The 25,335-nt window shown below is 42.3% G+C and overlaps 1 protein-coding gene across 5 annotated transcripts in view; it reads left to right on the top strand.

Annotated features, from left to right (window-relative positions):
• NFX1 (nuclear transcription factor, X-box binding 1) overlaps positions 1-25,335 on the top strand; it is a 91,344-nt gene that overhangs the window by 13,345 nt on the left and 52,664 nt on the right. For all 5 annotated transcript variants that reach the window (XM_063609052.1, XM_055293972.2, XM_063609050.1 and 2 more), the window contains exons 3-9: positions 4,543-4,701; positions 6,792-6,869; positions 10,810-10,915; positions 14,731-14,802; positions 17,283-17,422; positions 22,987-23,086; positions 23,167-23,384. In XM_063609052.1, coding sequence (XP_063465122.1) covers positions 4,543-4,701; positions 6,792-6,869; positions 10,810-10,915; positions 14,731-14,802; positions 17,283-17,422; positions 22,987-23,086; positions 23,167-23,384 — 873 coding nt within the window. The remainder of the gene's footprint in view (positions 1-4,542; positions 4,702-6,791; positions 6,870-10,809; positions 10,916-14,730; positions 14,803-17,282; positions 17,423-22,986; positions 23,087-23,166; positions 23,385-25,335) is intronic.

The following is a 25,335-nucleotide window of genomic DNA, read 5'->3' as shown; positions in this document are numbered from 1 at the left end:
CTGGATGACAGAACAAGACCCTGTTTTGGGCGGGGGGGAAAGTTACTTTAGTCACATGTCCAGGGAACCTTTTCTCACCTCTATTCTCTTACAGCCCTTACACTTATGTCTTTCTCTTATATTTGCATGCTTCTATTACAGAACTTACACTGGAAACCATAATTTATTTATGCTTCATTGTCCTCCACTAGTCCGTAAGCTCCTTAAAAACAGCCACTGTGTATTTCTTTTTTTTTTGTGACCCTGCTGCCCCACACAGCTCTTGAAACATAGTAGGTACTCAGTTCTGACCGTTAAAAAGTTCATCCTTATATTGAACCGAAAGCTTCTTTCCTTTCCTTCCTATACTTTGGTTTAAGTTTTATCCTCTGGAGCAGCATAGCAACTAGTCTCCCTTCTCACAGCTCCCCACCTCCTTATTGCAAATCAGTTTTTTGCAGTATTCGAAGACATCTGTCATTTTGCCCTAAGTGTATATTTCATCAAGCTGAATAGTTTTATTCTGCTAGCTCTCCCTCATGGACCTTCACTATCTTAACCCCTCTCCAGTTTAATGTGAGATACAGCCCAACCCTTGAAGCCACCCACCATCTACCCAGGGCCTGTTTTTACACCAGCCTATAGTTCTAGTTGCTTGCTTCATCGGGGTTGTTCTTGGAACCTCAATGTATACGTGAAGCAAAGCAATGTTATACTACAGTTGTTATTGAATCCTTAAGGCTAGTTAATAATTACCTCTTGCTTTATAGTGAATTATCACAATGTACTGGCTTATGATAACACACATTTATTATGCCACTGTTTCTGTGGGTCAGATGAATGGGTCCTGGTTAGCTGGGTTCTTTGCTCAATGTCTCCAAATTTGGCTAGGGATGTGATCTCATCTGAGGCTCAGGGTTCTCTTTCGATCACTGGTTGTTGGTAGGATTCAGTTCCTTACAGGTGTAGGACTGAGGTTCCTGTTTTCTTGCTGGCTGTTGGCCAGGGGTGTCTCTCTCAGCTCCTAGAGGCCACCTGCATTTCCCTGCCACATGACTGTACACGACATGATAGTTTGCTTCTTTGAGGCCTGCAAGAAAGCAACTGCTGCCACTTCAGATCTGACTTCTGTTTGATTTTCAACTCTTTTAAAATGACTTACTTGATTAAGCCAGGCCCACCCATACTCAAGGGGAGGAGATTATATAGGGTATGCATACCAGGGAGGTGGGAATCTGGAAGACCATCTTAGAATTCTACTTAACAAATCTCTTGGGGCCTTAACATTCTGACATTATTCATATCATTTTTGAGAACACTTCATTCATATTTATTGCGTAAATACTATATACCAAGCACTGTTCTAGGTACAGGGAATACTGATGGAACTTACATTCTGGTAGGGAAGACAGGCAGAAAGCACTTAGATATTTAATATGTCAGGTGGTGATAAGGACTAAAAAGAAATATTAAGAAGGTTAAGAGGACAGAGTGACAAGAGTGCTATTTTACATAGGTTGACCTCTTTGATAAGGAGACATTTGAACAGAGACAAGAATGAAGTACAGAAATGCACCATGTGGCTAGCTTGAGAAAGAGCATTCTAGGCAGAGGGAGGAGCAAATTTAGATGTGGGGAGGGGTATTATAGGCAATGAAGGTGGGGGCAGGAAAGGTGGTCAGAGAAATAGCAAGGGCTGAATCATGTGAGGCCCTTAGATTTGGTTCTGAGTGAGATGAGAGGCTGCTGGAAGGTCCTGGGAAGAGGGATGGCATGATCTTACATTCTAAAATAATCACTTAGGGTCTGGATGTGGCGGCTCACATCTGTAATCCCAGCACTTTGGAAAGCCAAGGCAGAAGGATTGCTTAAGCCCAGGAGTTCAAGACCTGCCTGGACAACTTAATGAGACCCCCATCTCTGCAAAAGGCAAAAAAATAAAAATTAGCTGGACATGGTGGCACATGCCTATAGTCCTAGCTACTCAGGAGGCTGAAGTAGGAGGATCACTTGAGCCCAATGGGTCAAGGCTGCAGTAAGTAGTGATTGTGCCACTGCACTCTACCCCGGGTGACAGAATAAGACCCTGTCTCAAAAAAAAAAAAAATAATAATAATAATAATAGGCTGCTGTGTGGAGAATAGGCTCTAAGAAAGCAACAGGACAAGTTAGGAGGCTATTGCAGTTGTTCAGGTAGGAGATGATGGAGACTTAGACTAGAGTAATAGTCGTGGAAAAGGTAACAATTGGATAGCTTTTGGATGTGTTTGGAAGGAAGATTTTATGCATGAGCAACTTAGAAGAATGGAATTGGCATTTACTGAAGTGTCAAAGCCTAGTAGAGAAAAAGGTGTTTGTCTGTAAAACGTTTCAGTTTGGAATAATTTCAGATTTATAGAAAAGTTGCAAAGATAGTTCAAAGAATTCCCATATATCTTTCACCCAACTTCCTCTAATGTTAACATCTTACTTAACCAGAGTGCCTTTGTTAAAACTAAGAAATTAGCACTGGTATAATCGTATTAAGTAAACTACAGATGTTATTCAGATTTCACCAGTTTTTCTGCCAGTGTCCTTTTTCTGTTTCAGGACCCAATCCACGTTGCATTTAGTCATGTCTCCTGAGTCTCCTACCATCTCTGACAGTTTCTTCATCTTTCCTTTTTGGAAAAGATGTTTTTGCTTTTGTTTTATTTACTTCTTATTCAGGGAAGATTTTTTTTTAATTTGGTTAAATTTCTGTAATCCCAATACTTTGGGAAACCAAGTCGAGGATCACCTGAGCCCAGGAGTTCAAGACCATCCTGGGCAACAGAGGTAGACCCCATCTCTACAAAAACTAACAAAAAAATCAGCCAGGTATAGTGGCACACGCCTGTGGTCCCAGCTACTCAGGATGCTGAGGTGGGAGGATCACTTGGGCCCAGGAGTTTGAAGATGCAGTGAGCCACGATCGTGCCACTGCACTCGAGCCTGAACTTTGGTGACGCCTATAACTTTCACAGAAAGAGGTTATGGAACAGACTAAATATCACTCATTTATTCCTTTATCCATGAATTTAACAAATATTTAATGGAGCACCTAGTATATGCCAGACACTGGAAATACTACACTCAGCGAGGTAGACAAAACTCTCCCTCCTCCTGAGCTTTCAGTCTCAGGGTGTTCTCTATTTCTTTTGACATTAAACTGAACAATCAGAAAGTAAATCTTAGGAGAGCCAATATTATGGAATATTACAATGTGCGCTTTTGAGTCAGATAGTTTGACAAGTTTGAATTTTGACTCTTAAATTTCTAGTTCTGTGACCTTGGATAAATGATCTAACTACATGAAGCCAGTTTCTTCATCTGTAAATGGTACCTATGTTATAGCCTTTTTTTTTTTTTTTTGAGATAGAGTCTTGCTCTGGAGTGCAGTGGTGCAATCTCGGCTCACTGCAACCTCTGCCCACCGGGTTCAAGAGATTCTCCTGCCTCAGCCTCCTTAGTAGCTGGGATTACAGCCACATGCCACCACGCCCAGCTAATTTTTGTATTCTTAGTAGAGATGGGGTTTCACCATGTTGGCCAGGATGGTCTTGATCTCCCGACCTCATGATCTGCCCTCCTTGGCCTCCCAAAGTGCTGGAATTGCAGGTGTAAGCCACCGTGCCCAACCTGTTATAGCCTTTTTGAGAGGACTAAATAATAAGTATGTAATGTGCTTGGAATGTTATATTTAAGGTTAATTTTATTCTTTTAACTTATTTGGACCTGAAAGCAAATAACAATAATATTGTGAAATAAATGCAATGCTAAAAGTATGTACTCAAAAAAGCATATACACACACTCACACTCAGTTTTGAGAGTATCTGGCTGTACTGACATCTAGAAAGACTTTGCTGCAATTGTGTTTGAGGAAAAAAATCTGGAAGTGGGTGAAGGTATTCAGGAATAGATCTGGGAGGATTATTCTGATACTATACACGGTTCTCTATCACAGGATGTTGAGCTCCTGGAGCCAGGGACTGTAACAACACCATGGGGCTTATGGTAGGCACCAAGAATATCTTTGTTAAGTGAATGACTAAAGACTTTGAGGGCAACTGCTAGAGCCATCTCACCACTCATGGGTTGTTGGAACCTGCCCAGACTTGGGCTTCTTATAGCTGACACTACAGCTTCATGAGTCCCTTTCTAACCTAAAATCCATGGATCTGATAGATTTAGAGGATCCTGGAAAACAGAAAATGCAAAGCAAGATCCTGTATTGCCCAGTGGATCCTCAGGCTATGTTACAAGGGGCATTTGGCTACTCTGCTATTTTCCTGGGAATGTTTCCTTAATTGTGGGAATCCCCACCTGAGTGTCTCCTTCCTAAATCCTCTTCCTCAGCAAATTCCTGCCCCTTATTGGCCTCAGTCTGAATAGCCAGCTGCCTTACCCAGAATCAGATATCCCTTAAAATCTCTGCATTTGGATTCTTCTCTTGAATGACTTGCTGATCCTTGGTTGATTAAAGTGAGGAATGGTTTTCTGTGTTTGAGTTTACCTTTTTTGTTATTTTGTTTTTTAAACAGGTTCTCTAATTGAACAACTAACGACAGAAAAATACGAGTGCATGGTGTGCTGTGAATTGGTTCGTGTCACGGCCCCAGTGTGGAGTTGTCAGAGCTGTTACCATGTGTTTCATTTGAACTGCATAAAGAAATGGGCAAGGTCTCCAGCATCTCAAGCAGGTCAATTAATTCTCTCTTCTGAGTAGTTCTTCTCCCCTATTTGATATGTTCAAGTTTTAAGCCCAGCTTTAAAAATATAGTTTAATTTCTCTCAACTACTTTTTCTGCAGGGAGAGTATGTTACCTTGATCATGTGTTTCATATGACCAGAATTAAGTTATAGATCTTAAATAAACCAGCTAAACATAACAATATTAAAATACATTTTAGGATATGATAAAATCAGTCACTCTTATTGAAAATGATGGCTTTTACTTATTATTTTTTCTTTGACATATTGATTTTATTTCCTGTGGATACATACACAGAAGTGTGATTGCAGGATCATATGGTAATTCTATTTTTAATTTATCTTCTTCTCATTTTTGGCCAGGCATGGTGGCTCACGCCTGTAATCCCAGCCCTTTGGGAGGCCAAGGCAGGCAGATCACCTGAGGTCAGAAGTTCAAGATTAGCCTGGCCAACATGGCGAAACTCCATCTCTACTAAAGATATAAAAATTAGCCAGGAGTGGTGGCGGGCACCTGTAATCCCAGCTACTCGGGAGGCTGAGGCACAAGAATTGCTTGAACCCAGGAGGTGGAGATTGCAGTGATCTGAGATTGCACCACTGCCCTCCAGCCTGGGTGACAGAGCAAGACCCTGTCTCAAACAAACAAAAAAAAAAATTTTTTTTCATTTTTAAATTTTTACTATGCATACGTAATAGTTTACATGTTTATGGGGTACACATGATATTTTGATACAAGCGTACAATGTATAATGATCAAATCAGGGTAATTGGCATATTGGGATTCCAACACCTCAAATACTTATCATTTCTTTGTGTTAGGAGCATCCCATTTCTACTCTTCTAGTTATTTTGAAATATATAATAAATGAGGCCGGGTGCGGTGGCTCAAGCCTGTAATCCCAGCACTTTGGGAGGCCGAGGCGGGCGGATCACGAGGTCAGGAGATCGAGACCATCCTGGCTAACATGGTGAAACCCCGTCTCTACTAAAAATACAAAAAATTAGCCGGGCGTGTTGGTGGGCGCCTGTAGTCCCAGCTACTCGGGAGGCTGAGGCAGGAGAATGGTGTGAACCCGGGAGGCGGAGCTTGCAGTGAGCCAAGATCGTGCCACTGCACTCCAGCCTGGGGGACAGAGAAAGACTCCGTCTCAAAAAAAAAAAAAAAAGAAATATATAATAAATTATTGTTAGCTGTAGTGCTACTAAACACTAGATCGTATTCCTTCTATCTAACTGTATATATATTTTTTTTTTTTTCGAGACAGAGTCTTACTCTGTTACCCAGGCTGGAGTCCAGTGGTGTGATCATGTCTCACTGCAGCCTTGAATTCCTGGACTCAAATGATCCTCCTGCCTCAGACTCCCAAGCATCTGAGACTACAGGCACATGCCACCACATCCAGCTAATTTTTTTTTTTTTTTTGAGGCGGTCTGCTGTGTTGCCCAGTCTTGTCTTGAACTCCTGGGCTCAAGCAATTCTGCATCAGCCTCCTAAAATGCTGGGATTAGAGACAGAGCCACCATGCCTAGCTAATGGTTTTTTTTTGGTTGGTTTTTTTTTTTTTTGAGAGGGAGTTTCACTCTGTCACCCAGGCTGGAGTGCAGTGGCGCGATCTCGGCTCACTGCAACCTCCATCTCCCAGGTTCAAGTGATTCTCCTGCCTCAGCCTCCCGAGTAGCTGGGATTACAGGCGCGCACCACCACGCACAGCTAATTTTTGTATTTTTAGTAGAGATGGTGTTTCACCATGTTGGCCAGGATGGTCTCAATATCCTGACCTCGTGATCCACCCACCTCTGCTTCACAAAGTGCTGGGATTACAGGCAGGGGCCACCACACCTGGCCTTTTTTTTTTTTTTTTTTTTTTTTTTTAATGAACCCCGTATTCAGTGGAAAATGCTGTATTCAAGCTAAGCAGTCAGTATTGTGAATTTGTTCCTTAAATGTCTGATATGCTTAACATTGAAATTATTACCACTACTTCAATATTGTGTCTTCCTATAGATTTAAATTTTTTAAATTACATGTAGCTTTTGGAAGAAAATTTATCTGGCCTACTCCCATTTTTCCTGACAGATGGCCAGAGTGGTTGGAGGTGCCCTGCCTGTCAGAATGTTTCTGCACATGTTCCTAATACCTACACTTGTTTCTGTGGTAAGTTTGTTTATATACACTGGAGTCTCTTTTACTACATACATTGTACCTTAGTTCAGGAAAGGTGGTCTGCGGGGCATGTTTTAAAAGTTACTAATGAGACTTCAAAGCTATAGGAATCTATAAGACTATAATTATGTGGTCCATCACACAGCTAGAGCCACAGCCTTTGTGCTCCTGGCAAGCTGTTCTGGAGATAGCCAACCAGGCTCATGCTGCTTCTGGGCTGTAGTGCTTGTCTCCTTGGTCTTGAGACCAGGCCTGACCAGGTAGCAGAGATAGGTGCGGACATGGGCTTCATCTCACCCCCAGCAGTTACAGCTTTGATATTCGAGATTTGAGCAGTATGAGTAAATAATAGTGTTTATTTTAATCCTGGAAATAAGTCACTGGTATTTATAATAAGCAGATTTTTTATAAACCAGCATTATAAACTCTATCCTGGTATCTTCCCTCTTTATGGCATATTTCTTTCTGTTTTTGAATATCTCAGTTCCCCCAAGTATTAGGGGAAAACTTCCTGTAATCCAGATGCTCATTCTTGCTGCTAGCCCATTTCTGCATGTTTTTTTTTTCCTTTCCTGCCTTTTAATGATCAACTTCCCTCTAGTTGTTGATTTTTCAGATTTTGTTTCTTTACTGTCTGTCTCCCTCCCTGAAGCATTGCATTTTTGCTTCTGTCTTGTTGCCTCACTGAAACTGTATTCAGAAATTACCAATGGGCCGGGCTTAGTGGCTCTCGCCTATAATCCCAGCACTTTGGGAGGCCAAGGTAGGTGGATCACCTGAGATCAGGAGTTCGACACCAGCCTGGCCAACATGGTGAAACCCCGTCTCTACTGAAATAAGTTAGCTGGGCATGGTGTCGCGTGTCTGTAATCTCAGCTACCCGGGAGGCTGAGGCAGGAGAATCGCTTGAACCTGGGAGGCAGAGGTTGCAGTGATCCAAGATCATGCCATTGCACTCTAGCCCAGGCGACAGAGTGAGACTCCATCTCAAAAAAATAAATAAATAAAATAAAAACAAAGAAATCACCAATGACTCCTTTCCAACCATATCTAGGGCTGATTTTATAAGCTCATAATCTTTTTGGTAGAGTGATAGCCCTTGACACCTTTGACCATTCCCCTCTTGAAATAAGTAGCTCTTCCTGTTTGTTTCTGCATGCTCTCCTTATTTTTCTAACCAATTTGCTCATATTTCTCCTTTCCCATTACTTAGCTAGCAGCTTTCACAAAGGGTCAAATCATTTACCATCAACTCTGTGTCTTCTAGACGCAATACCTTGGTGAACTCCTTGACTTCCCCTTCTTTTCTTTCAGTTCTTAACCACAATATCATTTAAGATCTGACCCCAAACAAAGGAAGCTTCCCTCTTACAAAGGAAGCTTTCCTTTGTTTTTCTCTCTCTCACTTTGGCCACTGTTTTATTTGGAATTTTCTGGTCTTATATGTTTTATTGACAGAATCTGAGCCTTAATAGATACTAAATTGGTATTAGATGAGGGAATAAATATTCTTGAATATACTACCAGAAAGGCAGCATGAAACTGGAAGTAAGAGATCAATGGAAATTTGGGCAAATAGGACAATACCAATACTTAATACCTTATTTTGAAGGATTTTTAAACATAAAGTACCACAATGGAATTAAAAATCTTGTTAAAGCCTCTACTGGCAAATTAGATGAGAGACTCCAAGGCAGTATAAGAATGTGGAGTGAAGGTCAAGATGATCTGAAAGTGGTAAAATGATGTGAGAATGCACATAAAGGCCTTATTTGCCAATGACTTTGCCCCACACTGTTCTTCCAGGGGACCATTAATTTAACATGTTTTTATTGAGAACTTATTAATGTTCGAGGCACTGTGAAGAAACAGAGGCGAATAAAACGGTTAACTTACCAGAGCTTACAGTCTAAGAGTTAAGACACGATTAGCCTGATACTCTGCTAGAAGTACAAAGTACTATGGGAGATATTTGGGGTAGTTACGACTTATAGCTGGATGATTAAGAGAAGCCTTCTTGGAGGAGGTAGAATTGAACTGGCATTGTAAACTAGGTAAAATCTTGGTAGGCAGAAAGATATGTTGAAGGGAATAGCATAGGCAGTTCAAAATCAACAGGGTTTAGGATCTACTGGGAGAAGAGTGATTCATCCACTTACAGAGCCCGAGATCTATGATGGTAGGGGAGTGAGAGATGACTGGAAAGGAAAGGCTGACCCTTTGATACCAGTCTCAGATGTTGGGACTTCATTTGGAAGGCTGTGGGAAGCCACTGAGGGCATCAACATGATTCTTTATGGAGATTAGTTTGGTAGCAGTGAGTAGAGTATTTTGGAGCCTAAACAATTTGGGACTTAAAATCCAAATGAAGAGTAGTACAAGCCTCTAATGAGTGTGATAGAAAAATATGGTGTTAGATTGATTCCTAACAGTAGTAGGAATGGGAGTCACCCAAAGTTTCATGCTTTTGGAAATGGTGATACCAAGGAAAAGGGCAGGTCAAAAGAACAAGGTCTGATGGGGACAGTGACTACAGTTTAGAAGTGTTGAGCTCGAGGAGTGGGCAGAACATACAGTGAGATATGTCCAACAGGCAGGTAGCAATATTTGAGGAAAGACCAGGACTTAAAGATGAGAATCACAGCTGAGAGGAGTAGTTAAGACCCTAGCGGATGAAAGGATACAGAGTGAGAAGAGGGCGTAATGCAGAACACTTGCAGGGGAAAGAAAAGCAAAAAACACCAAAGCATCATTTGGAGTCAGGGACAAGAGGTAGAGCTCTTGAGAGATGTTAGGGGAAAACCAGGGCCCTGTACTGGAGCAAAAAAGCACAGAGGCAGGGAGGCTTTTGTTATAGTCTGGAGACGAGGTTTTGGCCAGTAGAGAGGCAGGAACAGGAGAGGAGATGAGGTGAGAGCCACTTTGTAGGAAAAATTGACACAACTTGGTGATTAAGTAGAAAGAGGTGTCAGCGATGACTGTAGTTTTTGAGCATGTGTGACTCTGACAGAGTTGATGTCACTGACAGAAATAGGAAACCCTGAAAAGGGAGGAGTTGTAGAGGGAAGATGTGAACTTTGGCTGTGGATAAAGCCAGTTTTAGGTGACTGTGAAACCCCAAGCAAGAATGTTCAGCAGACATTTGGACATATGGGTCTGAAACTGAAGATTCAGGGCAAGAGAGAAAATGTGGATATGGGGATCAATGGCCTTTAGGTGGATTGCACCTCTCAACATGAATAAAATTTCTGAAAGAGATAGTTTAGAGAGAAAAGCAGAGGCCATGGACTGGGGATGGCTGCAATTTAGTGTGCAAATTGCCCAAGTGAGGATGAGTTCCTCAAGAGGAATCCTGTGCCTTCGTTTTACTCTTCCCTGTCTCTGCTGAGTCCATGGAAGATGTGCCATGAAGATTTGCAGTGACATTGATTATAAAATTATAAGCTATTTTATGCCAACTTTATCGTTCTGGAATAGGTGAGTTCCTGCTACACAAGGGATTTATGTCCTTTCCATCTCTTACTGCCTCCCCACTTTCCCCACGGTGCTCTTCTCTTATTCCCTCTCTCTGATCCTTGCAGCAACAATTTGCATATCAGTTTAGAAGCCCAGTTATAGACGACTTGTCTTATAGGTATTTATCTTAAATTAAACGTTTCCATTAGTCAAGGTAGTATTTTCATAAGTAAAAGTGACTTTTTATTTATCTTTCCTAGGTAATCCAAGATTTAAGATTTATCATCCTCAGTGAAACTTTTTATGAATAGCATTATATTTATCTTTTTATTTTAGGGTATGGGATAATACATTTGTTGAAATAATAAAAACCACACTAAAGTTGCATGCTGCCTAGCTATACTTTACTGTTTCATTAAAGTTGAGGATGTGGTTGAAGTTTGTACCATTGACTCTCTGATCTGATATGTTCTAGGCAAGGTAAAGAATCCTGAGTGGAGCAGAAATGAAATTCCACATAGCTGTGGTGAGGTTTGTAGAAAGAAACAGCCTGGCCAGGACTGCCCACATTCCTGTAACCTGTAAGTTGGAATGCTAATTCTGTTGGGATTGCTGGTGGACATGCTTTGCTGGTGGCTCTAAGTAAACGTACCTGGTTAGCATGTAATGGTTTGGGATGACGGGTGATATGGGACCTCAGTAAATGGTCTCAGATCACCCTGTGCCAGGCACTCTACATCAGTTAACTTGTTGAATCCTTACCACAGCCCAGTAATAGATATTTACCATCTCCACTTTACAGATGAGGCTCAGAAAGGCCAAGCCTCTTGCCCAGTGTCACAGTGGTAGGCCGTGGATGGTGGAGCTAGGGTTTCCAAAGCCAGTGCTCCTTCCATTACATTACACTGCTTGCTTCTAAGAAGAAATGTGACTCATATGTTTTATCCTCCATTGATATCCAGGATATTCAGGTCCAAGAGAATGTACGGGAGAACCTTCTGTCTGGGGAAAGACAATTGTGTAGGGTCCCGGTCGGACAGTATTTCTTTCTAAGATGTCAATCTTTTTCTTTTTCTTTTTTTCTTTTTTTTTTTCTTTTTTTTTTTTTTTTTTTTTAGACAGGGTCTCACTTTGTCACCCAGGCTGGAGTGTGAGTGTGGTGGCGTGATCACAGCTCACTGCAACCACCGCCTCTTATGCTCAAGCCATCCTCCCACCTCATTCTCCTGAGTAGCTGGGACTACAGGCGTGTGCCACCACGCCTGGCTAATTTTTGTATGTTTTGGTAGAAATGGGGTTTTGCCATGTTGCCCAGGTTGGTCTCGAACTCCTGGCCTCAAGCAATCTGCTCTCCTCAGCCTCCTAACATGCCAGGATTACTGGTGTGAGCCACCACACCCAGCCGTAGGCTGTCAATCTTTTCCCTGCAATAAACAGCCAGTTGTAGACTATATCCATAAGCCAGACACGGTGGCTCATGCCTATAATCCCAAGTGTTGGGATGCCAAGGCAGGAGGATTGCTTGAGGCCAGGAGTTCTAGACCAGACTAGGCAACAAAGTGAGACCCTGTCTCTACAAAAAAATTTAAAATTAGCCAGGTGTGGTGGCACACACCTATAGTCCCAGCTACTTGGGAGGCTGAGCAAGGAGGATCATCTGAGTCCAGGAGTTGAAGGCTGCAGTGAGCTGTGATTGCACTATTGCACTCCAGCCTGGGCAACAAAGCAAGACCACGTCTCTAAAAATAATAAAGAAATAAGTAGACTGTATGCAGCCAGCTTCTAAATACCAAAAAATGCACAGTAATAGAAAAACAATTGATCAGTTACAAATACATTTCTACAGGCCTTGACCTCAGACAAAGGTTTAAATCTTAGGTTCAAGTTACTTAAGTAGTTATGTGACCTTGGACAAGTTACTTAATTTATCTAAGCCTGTATCTGTAAAATAATAATGATAGTAATAATAATACTATAGGGTTCTATGAAAATTAAATGAATTAGTGCACCTATGCAATTCGATACAGAGTCTGGCAAGTGATCAAAAAATGACAATTCTTACTTTTACTACCCAAATCTAAGAGTAAACCAGACATCAGAGTGTTATCTTGGTATTTCTACTGCTTGGAGCAGGATAATATTGGACCAGGGTCCTAGTGATCAAGGCATGGTGGTGGCACTGGGGAAATGTCAGTGGGGGTAGAGCTGTTTTAAACTGGGCTAGACAGCATGGCCTGTGATCCGCTGGGCAGTCAGATACCTCCTTCCCTTTGACTGCTCACATAGGTCCTTCCTTAGGAAGGACTTAAGCTATTCTTGCCATTAGCTGTCATTTTCAGTAAATTCAGTAATAAGAAGTTAATCCTGGCTGGGCACAGTGGCTCACGCCTGTAATCCCAGCACTTTGGGAGGCCAAGGTAGGCGGATCACGCCAGGAGATCGAGACCATCCTGGCTAACACGGTGCAACCCCATCTCTACTAAAAATATAAAAAATTAGCCGGGTGTGGTGGCGGGCGCCTGTAGTCCCAGCTACTGGAGAGGCTGAGGCAGGAGAATGGCGTGAACCCGGGAGGCGGAGGTTGCAGTGAGCCGAGATCGCGCCACTGCACTCCAGCCTGGGCTACAGAGCGAGACTCCGTCTCAAATAAAAAAACAAAAAAAAACTTAATCCTCTGCATGGACTATTTTTTCAAACCCTTCATGACTACCAGAGATCAAAACTGGTTTAGATCACGTGATCAGCACCATGTCTGAAAGAAAAGAACACCTTAAAACCTGCTCCTGCTCTTTTGTGGCTCTGGAGCTCTCACATTTGACTTGGGAACTTTCTTTTACTTTCAGGGCCATAGAAGCCCATTCCCCAGTAGCACTTTTCTGGTCTCCAAGAAAGCTTTGGTTTCTCTCATTTACACTTGTTAGGACTCAAAAGCCATAGAGACAGGGTCTCGCTCTGTTGCCCAGGCCTGAGTGCAGTGATGCTATCGTAGCTCACTGCACCCTCGAACTCCTGGGCTCAAGCGATCCTCCCACCTCAGCCTCCCAAAGTGCTGAGAGTACAGGCGTGAGCCACCATGCCTGGTGTGAACATCTATATTTTTAAAAGCTCTCCAGGCACTTCTAATATATAGCCAGTGTTGTGAACCTCTGGTCTAAAAGTTAAGAAAACCTGAGATTGAGGAGATTGAGTCCAGGCTTCTGAGGTATTTGACATGACCTAGAATCACCCAAACCTGACAAGCAATGAAAATTGTTTCACCTGAAAGGATTGAGGTATATGTAAAATATAACTGTTGAATAATGATACTCATCTTTAAAGAAACATGCTTAAACTTATGTCTCCTATGGGTATTGTCTATCAAAATGAGTCATCTTAGAAGACTAGACACTTGTTCCTGGATTGTTTTCAATGTTTAAACCTTATTTAAGAATTATCAGAGCTTGTTTAGGAGTTTCATAGAAACTAAACATTCCAGCCAGACCACTTTATAAGCACACTAATGTTTTACAGCAAATTCTATTACCCATCTGATTAATTGGTCTTGGCTCTGATTGGCTTTTGATTCCCAAAGGGTTGTGATTTGCCACCTGGAATATACCCCTCCTACTCCAAAAACAGTTTCGTAGAAGTTCCCAAAATGTTTTAAGTAGTGGTATTTCTGTACCACTGTGTAATTTGCCAAAGTGTCTGCTTTGAAGAGGACAGTATATATTTGAATATACAAATTCCATATTGTAACTTTTTTCTATTGGTCTCTATAATATATCTCCTAAAAATAGCATTTTTCAGAGGGCTAATTCTGACCTATAGCATATCACTCAGCCCAGTTCTTTCCATGACCCCTTTCCCTCTTATTCTCTCCATGTTACTCACTAGCATGCCTCCCCTCGTGTCAGCCTTCTTTTCACTGTTCAATTGTTTGCCCAGTGCCTGATTATTACTTCACTAGCTGATAAAGAGTATGTCCGTACTTCTTACGGACCCGGTAGATTTGAGTTCTGTTACCTTGCTTAGACTCTGATCTTCCACAGTACTCTATTAGCCATTCTGCCTTTTACCTGAGTAGCAAACTATTTTTATTCCCCCACACTGCTGTAAGTGGGCCAAGACTGTATTTGAAAATGTCATCTTTGACTCTCAGACCCAAATATAACCAGTATTTTGACTTGGGATTTACTTCTCTGGTTAGTCTATGGTGATAATGATGTCAATTTTTTGCACATAAAAGTACAGTTGATATCTTTGTTCAAATAGTTTAATCAACTTGAAACAAATACAAAGACATGTCATAGTAGATGTATTTGTTGCCATATTCACAATAAGACCCAGCTGGGACAGCTTTGTTCAGGTTTGGATACATGGCTGTGGTGTATTCAGTGAAACCTTTCTCTTTCAGTCTCTGCCATCCAGGACCCTGCCCACCCTGCCCTGCCTTTATGACAAAAACATGTGAATGTGGACGAACCAGGTAAAGTTAAAATTACACCCTAAAGAAGACCTCAGTTTTCACATGCATGATTGACTTGTGAATTTCTAAAATAAAAGAATATAGGTAGATACAAATAAATGGTAGGCATGAATAGTACTTTTTTTTTTTCAGGAGTGAAAGTTTATTAAAAAGCTTTAGAACAGGAAGGAAAGGACAGAAGGAAAGTACAACTTGGAAGAGAGCCAAGTGGGCAACTTGAGGACCAAATGCGCCATGGATAGTACTTTTCTATAACTAGTAGTTCCCTGCGCTGCCCGTGACCCTATTTTGTAATCTTATAAGTGATTAAGAAATTATATGCACAATGAGATTGTGAGACTACCCATTATTTTGGGTAAAATACCAAAGTGACAAGGATTTTTTTTTTTTTGAGACGGAGTCTCGGTCTGTCGCCCATGCTGGAGTGCAGTGGCGTGATCTCGGCTCACTGCAACCTCTGCTGCCCGGGTTCAAGCAATTCTCCTGCCTCAGCCTCCCAAGTAGCTGGGATTACAGGCGCCTGCCACCGCACCCGGCTAATTTTTGTATTTTTAGTAGAGATGGGATTTCACCATCTTGGCCAGGCTGGTCTTGAACTATTGACTTCATGATCCACCCGCCTCGGCCTCCCAAAATGCTGGGATTACAGGCATGAGCCACCACGCTCGGTCGGCAAGGATTTTTTTTTTTTAACCTCTCTAGTGGGTGACAGAACCAGGAGTTGAACCCAGGCCTAAGGAGTCTGGGACCGGTTTCCCGTGCCTAGCACAGTGTCTGGCATCTAGGAGTCTTTTAATGAATATTGTTGAATGAAAGAATAGGTGACTCTAGAGCCCACCCTTGTTCCATTATAATACAAGGTCTCCTACATTGTTAATACAAGGATCACTGATAGCTGTGGAGTGTCTTTGAGGCCCAGTAAGATCTTAAAATGATTTCTGAACCACAGGATGAGATGAATCATGCAGATTTTCAGTGAGGTGCATTTGTTTAGCCTTCACTGAACTTATGAGGATAGCCATGTTGCCTGAGATTACATGTAAGTGTTTTGACTCAGAAAGGTCAGATCCTGGTTCTGTCACTTCGTGATTGTTGATTCTGAGCAAGTTGCTTGGTCTCACTGAACCTCATTTTTCTTATAAAGTAGAAATAATAGTGTCTACTTCAAGGGGTTAATGTTAGCCATGGTGCTAGGCAGAATGGTAGCATAATAGGCTAGTGTTAGCCATTATATCAAGTACTGCAAGCTGATCATTTATGTACATAACAGTGACTTTTAAAAACAAAATATGGAGTTGAGATGAGAGTCGAGGATCAAATAAAATGCTTCTTGCAGGAGAGTGGACTCCAAGTGCTTAACCATTACCCTAGAAAGAGACCTGAAGACAATTGTCTAAAAGTACTTTCTGCGGCTGGGCACAGTGGCTCACGCCTGTAATCCCAGCACTTTGGGAGGCCGAGGTGGGTGGATCACTTGAGGTTAAGAGTTCGAGACCAGCTGGGCCAACATGTTGAAACCCTGTCTCTACTAAAAATACAAAAATTAGCTGGGTGTGGTGACACGTGCCTGTAGCCCCAGCTACTGGGGAGGTTGAGGCAGGAGAATCGCTTGAAACCAGGAGGCAGAGGTTGCAGTGAGCCAAGATGGCACGACTGCACTCCAGCCTGGGCAACAGAGCAAGACTCTGTCTCAAATAAACAACAACAAAAAAGGACTCTCTTATATCCTTCTCTCAGCAAAATCAAGATGTTTATTAGAACAAAACTAGAATTAGCTTATTTCCCTACCCTGAAGCAAAGTCACATATAGTATGTTCTAAGTGCTGGGTCTCAGGATAATGCCATTGTGCTGTTAGTCTGAGTGTGTTAGATCTGGGTACATGATAGCTGTCTTTCTCCCCTGTCTGTAAAGTACTGTGGAAGCTCCAGGCAGAGCTAGGACTAGAACCCAGATCTTCTCACTCCTCACCCCAGCGTTCTTTGTCCTTACGCATGCTGCTTCATGGAACTCAGAGATGAAATCAAATAAAGCAAATACTCAGGAATAGCCTTCAGTTCCTCACCACTCAGAAAATAGGAGAGAAAGACAGGATGGAAAATGAAAAAGGAGGAGAAAGAAGAAAAAGTGGGCCAGGCATGGTGGCTCAAGCCTGTAATCCCAACACTTTGGGAGCCTGAGGCAGGAGGATCGCTTAAGCCTAGGAGTTTGAGATCAGTCTGGGCAATATAGTGAGACCCTGTCTCTATTTAAAAAAACAAAAAAAAACAAAAAAAAAAACAGAAGAAGAAAAAGAATGGAGAAAGGGAGAGTAATTGAGGAAATAAGAATTGGAGGAGGGAGACATAGGAAAAAGTGAGGGAAATGAAGTTAGAGAAAGGCTTAGTGGGTTTTGAGGGGAGAGGTAGGGCCACAGTGTTAGTTTAGTTGTCCAACAGGAACTTTTAGACTGATGCTGTCTTTACATCTATTGTCTTTACAGGCACACAGTTCGCTGTGGTCAGGCTGTCTCAGTCCACTGTTCTAACCCATGTGAGAATATTTTGAACTGTGGTCAGCACCAGTGTGCTGAGCTGTGCCATGGGGGTCAATGCCAGCCTTGCCAGATCATTTTGAACCAGGGTAAGTGGTGGGCACACCAGCTAGCAATGCTTGTGTTCTTTTCTGGAACCTTATTAATGATTGTCTTGATAAACTTTGATTGGTGTCAGACTTTTAGTCACAAAGACCTTGAGTAGAGAGAACTGGAGATACAATGCTTAGATGGTTTTTATTATTTTACCTGCATACCAGTGTAGGTCATTGTCCTATATAATTTTTTTTTTCTTTTTGAGATAAGTCTCACTCTGTCGCCCAGGCTGTAGTGCAGTGGCGTGATCCTAGCTCACTGCAACCTCCACCTCCCAAGTTCAAGCAATTCTCCTGTCTCAGCCTCCCAGGTAGCTGGGATTACAGGTGCCTGCTATCACGCCTTGCTAATTTTTGTATTTTTAGTAGAGATGGGGTTTTACAATGTTAGCCAGGCTGGTCTTGAACTCCTGACCTCAAGTGATAATGCCTGCTTGGGCCTCCCAAAGTGCTGGGATTACAGACATGAGCCACAGTGCCTGGCCTAATTTAAATAGCAGATTTTAAAATGCTGTTTAAAAGTAACTGCTTGAAAAGGACCAGATTATTATGGACCTAGAAAGACTAAAATAATCTTTAAAAATGAACTGGCCAGGCACAGTGGCTCACGCCTGTAATCCCAGCAGTTTGAGAGGCTGAGGCGGGTGGATCACTCGAGGTCAGGAGATTGAGACCAGCCTGGCCAGCATGGTGAAACCCTGTCTCTACTAAAAATACAAAAATTAACTGGGCATGGTGGTGGGCACCTGTAATCCCAGCTATTCGGGAGGCTGAATCAAGAGAATCACTTGAACCCGGGAGGCGGAGGTTGCAGTGAGCAGAGATCGTGCCACTGCACTCTAGCCTGGATGGCAGAATGAGGCTCAGTCTAAAATAATAATAATAATAATAATAATAAAATGGGCTGGGCACGGTGGCTCACGCTTGTAATCCCAGCACTTTGGGAGGCCGAGGCGGGCGGATCATGAGGTCAGGAGATCGAGACCACGGTGAAACCCCGTCTCTACTAAAAATGCAAAAAAATTAGCCGGGCGTGGTGGCGGGCGCCTGTAGTCCCAGCTACTCGGAGAGGCTGAGGCAGGAGAATGGCGTGAACCCGGGAGGCGGAGCTTGCAGTGAGCCGAGATTGCGCCACTGCACTCCAGCCTGGGCGACAGAGCGAGACTCCATCTCAAAAAATAATAATAATAATAATAATAATAATAATAATAATAAAATGAACATGTGAAATCTAAGAACATATAAAACTAATTTTTCATAATAAAAATTAGAAAATGGTTGCCTAGTGGTGGAAATTGGGGGAAGGGACACAAATTTTCTGGGTTGATAGAAATGTTTGATATCTTGTTTTGGGTGGTGGTTACACAGATGTGTACAATTACCAAAAGATATCTGAAACCAATCAAAACTGAATATGTAAAATATTTGTGTTTATTATATGCTAGCTATACGTCAATGGGAAAAAAAGTAGAAAGTATCTACATGAATAGAAAAAATTTTTTTAATTGTGAATATAAGTTCATGTTTTTGATGTTTTCAGTTTTTCTCTTCCTCTCCATTACTGCAATCTAGAAATGGGACAGAAGAATCTAATTTTATAGTTGGGGCGTGTTGGCGGGCACCTGTAATCCCAGGTACTTGGATGCTGAGGCAGGAGAATCACTTGAACCTGGGAGGCGGAGGTTGCAGTGAGCTAAGATCGTGCCATTGCACTCCAGCCTGGGCAACAAGAGCGAAACTCTGTCCCAGAAAACAAAAAAGGAATCTAGTTTTATTTTCTCTTAGTGCAATTATCCCCTCTTTGCTCTCCAGAGTGAATATTGTCAGGTACCCAGTCACTGATTAAACAGCCTGAAAGCTCACTGTATTTTTAGGTAGGCTGTTTGGTCATGATACAACTCTAATCGTCCCAGTTTTTTGTTTTATTGAGCCAAAATCTGCTTCCCTGAAATATACTCTGTCCTTGGTCTGCCTTTCTCTACATTTCATGTTCCTCCTGGGTTGTTCAAAATTAGCTGTCATATATTCTTTCCCCTGTTTCCTTTCAGGCCTAACAGCTGTGATTGCTTCATTTCTTCCCTGTGAAACATGCTCAGAGACCACACATCCTCTTAAAAGTGGCTAGATTGGGCTGGGCACGGTAGCTCATGCACTTTGGGAGGCCAGGGCGGGTGGATCACTTGAGCCTAGGAGTTTGAGGCTAGCCTGGGCAACATGGCGAAAACCAGTCTCTAACCAAAAAAAAAAAAAAAAAATTAGCCAGAGATGGTGGCATGCATTTGTAGTCCTAGCTACTTGGGAGGCTGAGGTGGAAGGATCGCTTGAGCCCAGGAGGCGGAGGTTGCAGTGAGCCGAGATCATGCTACCGCACTCCAGCCTAGGTGACAGTACCCAACTCTGTCTCAAAAAAAAAAAGTGGCCAGATTGTTCACAACAATGCCAGTCTTCTTGTGGGATCCACCAAAACCAGTATTGCTCAAAACTCGGTGTTCTTTGAGTACATTCTTGAGATTTTTCACTGAGACGGAGGACTGATTAAATGTGTCCTGATTATTTTCCAGACTAAAATTTCTGTAGTCAGTTCTCTCTGGAATAGAACTTCAGGGCTTCCATCACCTGTTGTGAATCCTGACCCTGCCTGTGAGTGCTCCCTCCAGTTTTATCCCAGGCTGAAAATGGGATAATATGCTCCAGCCCCTGTTTTTAATAGTCTCTTCAAGAGAATGAAGAGTTGCCTGTGCCCAGTTTGATTATTCATTATGTCATATGGATCTGTAATTAACAGGAAGTGTAGAAAAGCTCTCTATCCTGGTACTTACCAAGCTTTTTTTTTGGATCTCGTTCTGTCATCCAGACCAGAGTGCAGATTCTCCTGCCTCAGCCTCCCAAGTAGCTGGGACTACAGATGCACACCACCATCCCTGGCTTCAGCTGTTTTTTTTTTTTTTTTTTTTGAGATGGAGTCTCACTCTGTCGCCCAGGCTGGAGTGCAGTGGCGCAATCTCGGCTCACTGCAAGCTCCGCCTCCCAGGTTCACGCCATTCTCCTGCCTCAGCCTCTCCGAGTAGCTGGGACTACAGGCGCCCGCCACCACGCCCGGCTAATTTTTTGTATTTGTAGTAGAGACGGGGTTTCACCGTGGTCTCGATCTCCTGACCTTGTGATCCGCCCGCCTCGGCCTCCCAAAGTGCTGGGATTACAAGCGTGAGCCACCGCGCCCGGCCCGGCTTCAGCTGTTTTTAGCTCTTGATTCATATTGGGCTTTTACTCAGCGAAATCACCCAAGTCTTTTTTGTACAAATTTGTATGGATCCCAGTCTCTTCCTCCTTGTTTCTGTTTAGTTGATTTTTCAAACCCAGTTTTGAAGACTTGAAAAACTAATGTTTTTCTACATTAGTTATCTAGCAGAATATTTTGGCCATGTAAATAGTTTATCTTCTTGAATTATAATTCTTCTAGGATCCATTTCAGTGTTATCTAGAGATTAATAAGCATTCTTTTTGGGTCTTTATTCATATGTTGATAAAATACTAAATGAGTTAAGGCTGGCAACAGTGTCCTTTGGTTCCTTAATACTATTTAACCAGCTGTGACTCTACCTAATTCTTCTGTCACCTGTACCTAATTCTTCTGTCACCTGCTCATATTTCTGTCTCTTGTGCCTAGGAGAGCTTTTTAGTATTTACTCAGATTTTTTCATCAGGAACTCAATTTTTTTATTGTTACCCATTCTGACCCTTGATTCTTTTGCTCACAGCTTTCTATTCATTACCTCTGTAAAAAGCCTTTGTTCTGTTTGAGCAGAAACTTAGCAAAGAAAAGCCTACTAGCAAAAGCTCCCAGTTGCCGGGGTTTCTTTACCAGTTCACTGATTGTACAAATATTTATTGTATTTTCTGAATCTTTATTAATTTATCAAATCAGTCTTTATTAAATGAACAAATGAGTTTTAGACGGGGGAAAAAATTGCATATAGGCCAGGTGTAGTGGCTCGCATCTGTAATCCCAGCACTTTGGGAGGCCAGGATGGGCTGATCACTTGAGCCCAGGAGTTTGAGACCAGCTTGGGCAACATGGCAAAACCCTATCTCTACAAAAAATACAAAAGCTAGCCAGGTGTAGTGGCACACACCTGTACTCCGAGCTACTTGAGGGGCTGAAGTGAGAAGATTGCTTGAGCCCGGGAGTTTGAGGCTGCAGTGAGCTGTGTTCACATGACTGCACTCCAGCCTGGGTGACAAAGTGAGGCCCTGTCTCAAAAAGAAAGAGAAAGAAAAGAAATTGCACATGGACTTACTGGAAGATGGAATGTGTATTTTAAAAATAAAGAGTCCTTGAATCTTAAATTCAGCTAATTAAAAAAAAAAAAAATCAAAGCAGGCACAGTGGCTCATGCCTGTAATCCCAGCACTTTGGGAGGTCGAGGCTGCAGTAAGCTGTGTTCACACCACTGTTCTCTAGCTGGGCAACAAAGTGAGATCCTGTCTTTAAAAAAGGAAAAAAAAATCAAGAGTCTCGATTATGGCCGGGCATGGTGGTTCACACCTGTAATCCCAGCCGTTTGGGAGGCTGAGGCGGGTGGATCACCTGAGATCAGGAGTTCAAGACCAGCCTGGCCAACATGGCGAAACCCCATCTCTCCTAAAAATACAGAAATTAGCTGGGTGTGGTGGCGGGCCCCTATAATCCCAGCTACTTGGGAGGCTGAGGCAGGAGAATTGCGTGAACCAGGGAGGTGGAGGTTGCAGTGAGCCAAGATCATGCCATTGCACTCCAGCCTGGGCAAGAGTAAGACTCCGTCTCAAAAAAAAAAAAAAAGAGTCTTAATTATAGTGAAACCTTTTGGTTCTGTTTAATGTACGGTTTTATTTTATGAGTATTATTTTTAATACCTTATTAGAAGGTTTCTATTTTATTTTTATTACATATGTGATTTTTAAAATGTGATATTTTTATAATACTGCATTTATTCTGATCATTAGATCTTATACTCTCATGCCAATTTTTAAATTTCTTTTTAGTAACGGGGACCTTTTTACAAGCGTTTTATGTAAAACCTGACATAAAGTATGAAACCTGTGCTTCTTGGGTTGAAGTGAGGATGGGAAATCCAGATGTCAACTCCTCCACCACTACTACCAGCTTAGCTTGTCTATCCCCTCTAACATCACCAGAGGACCCCCAGGAGCCTCACAGTGAATGGTGTTCAACCATGGCCTTATGGACCAGATAGTGTTCTCTTAATTTAGAGGTTGCTTCACTCTGATGCTGTTCTTGGAATGTGCTGCAGAGGCACTATGAGATATTAATAGTTTAACAAGGCCTTTTTTATTTCTTCCTATGGTAAAGCTCTTAGGTGGGTCTCAGCTGCTGTATAAACTATACTCATTTCTGCATAGGTCTGATCAGTACTCTATTTGGCCTTCCAGAGTGCTGGGATTACAGGCATGAGCCACTGTGCCGGGCCCACATTTTGTATTTTCTTATAGATTATTTGGGATATTTTAAGAATCCATACATGTTACTAAGTTTTTGTTTTTGAAACTTTCTCTTCAAGTATGCTATTGCGGCAGCACCTCCCGAGATGTGTTATGTGGAACCGATGTAGGAAAGTCTGATGGATTTGGGGATTTCAGCTGTTTAAAGATATGTGGCAAGTAAGGTTTTACGTTTTCCTCAGCTGAGCTAAAGCTGCACTTTATGCAACAATTATGTAATAGTGTGTTATTCTTAACAGGGACTTGAAATGCGGTAACCATACATGTTCGCAAGTGTGCCACCCTCAGCCCTGCCAGCCATGCCCACGGCTCCCCCAGCTGGTGCGCTGTTGCCCCTGTGGCCAAACTCCTCTCAGCCAATTGCTAGAACTTGGAAGTAGTAGTCGGAAAACATGCATGGACCCTGTGCCTTCATGTGGAAAAGTGTGCGGCAAGCCTCTGCCTTGTGGTTCCTTAGGTAACTAGTAAGCGTAAAGTTGGCTTTAAAAATATTATTGTAAATGGTTGGCAGCAATGAGTGCTTAAGCAACGTAGAAGTAAGTGCCAGTTACAATATCAGAGGTTTCTAAATATTATGATCATATTTATGTAGGTACTTTTTCTTTCCTCCTCAAAATATACTTGCGAAAACCCATACGTTTGCCCAAATGATCTCTCTGATTCAGGTATTTTATTGTTAACTCTGGACAACTATGGTGAGTTACTGTTCCACAGGGGTTACAATTTCTCTTAGGAGCCTGTACTATTATGAACACTGTATGTATTTATACCAATCCAGGTTCAGCAAGTGTTGAAAAGCCTTTTCACATAATAGGAACATGCTAAAATAATTGTGGGTTAGACAGAGTCTAGTTTGGAGACAGAGTCTCGCTCTGTCACCCCAGCTCGAGTACAGTGGTACGATCTCGGCTCACTGCAGCCTCCGACTCCTGGGCTCAAATGATTCTTATGTCTCAGCCTCCCAAGTAGCTGGGACTACAGGCACGCACCACCACGCCCAGCTAATTTTTGTGTTTTTAATAGAGACGGGGTTTCACCATGTTGACCATGCTGGTCTCGAACTCCTGGCACCAAGTGATCCACCCGCCTTGGGTTCCCAAAGTGCTGGGATTACAGGTGTAAGCCACCGTACCTGGCCAAAGAACTAAAATTGTAAGTACAATAAAACCTCAGCCATTTAGATCATTCAAGGAATGTCAGTCTCTGTAGCTAAGTTTCCCATCTAGCTGAGGATATGAGGATAGCACCTATTGAACATCATTTTGGATGAATATTTTTCTTTCTTTTTTGAGACAGAGTCTCACTCTGTTGCCCAGGCTAGAGTGCAGTGGTGTGATTTTGGCTCACTGCAACCTCCACCTCCTGGGTTCAAGCAATTCTCCTGCCTCAGCCTCCCGAGTAGCTGGGATTACAGGCACCTGCCATCATGCCCAGCTAATTTTTTTTTGTATTTTTGTAGAGATGGGGTTTCACCATGTTGGCCAAGCTGGTCTTGAACTCCTGACCTTGGGTGATCTGCCCGCCTTGGCCTCCCAAAGTGCTGGGATTATAGGCATGAGCCACCATGCCCGGCTGGATGAATATTTTTCTAAAATTTATATTTCATGTTTAAACAGAGGTTACCGAAGGTGTTGTAATTTTTCTCTTATTGACCCAGAGTCATCATTTTTATGAACTCCAGTTACTGTATTACACTGAATGCAGTGATGCCCTCGGCCTGCTGAGGTTTCTCAGACTGATGCCCCATACCAATGAGCAGTTTGAATTGTTGTATCTGCTTGTTGAAGCTTTTTGTTGTTTATATTCTTGTCAGTGCTTTTAGTATGCTTGCCTGTCTACTTTTAGTGATTCCTCCTTTCTTCTGATTTGTGGCTTCTGATTACTTGGATATAGAAACCAGAAAAAGCTCATTGGAATTAGATACAAAGTAATACTATACTGAGCCTATCTGACTCAGTCTTTGGGGAATGTATGTCTGCAGTTTTGCAATGCCTTGGCAACTTCTCTCCTGAGTGGGTGTTGAAAGGCTGTGCATTTAGAAAAAATGGAAAGTAGTCAACTGAGATTGAATAGGAAAATTATTTCTAAAACTAACCATGTATCTTCTGAGGTAAAGCTAGAATCTTTAAGTTTGGTTTCCATTTCATCAAAAGGAGAGTTCACATTTCTTTCAAGTGCCAGCGTGAATCAGTGGGAGCACCCTACTTAATCCTTTTTCTCAATCGGACTTTAAAATTGTATACAGAGGAGAAGTGCTCTCTTCTTATATTTTAGTACACGTTCCAGCTGCATTAGGAAAGCCAGTCGTCTGTTGGTTCCCTGCTTGCCATGAAAATGTGTCTGTGATATGGAGATCAAATGACTAGTAAATCAAATCCCCTTTCGGAAAGCACATGAGTCAGTTTTAT

The sequence above is a fragment of the Symphalangus syndactylus genome, chromosome 9 (genome assembly GCF_028878055.3).
Source record: "Symphalangus syndactylus isolate Jambi chromosome 9, NHGRI_mSymSyn1-v2.1_pri, whole genome shotgun sequence".
Lineage (NCBI taxonomy): Eukaryota > Metazoa > Chordata > Mammalia > Primates > Hylobatidae > Symphalangus > Symphalangus syndactylus.
Note: the sequence above shows the minus strand (reverse complement) of the source record. Positions and strands in the feature narration are given on the sequence as shown.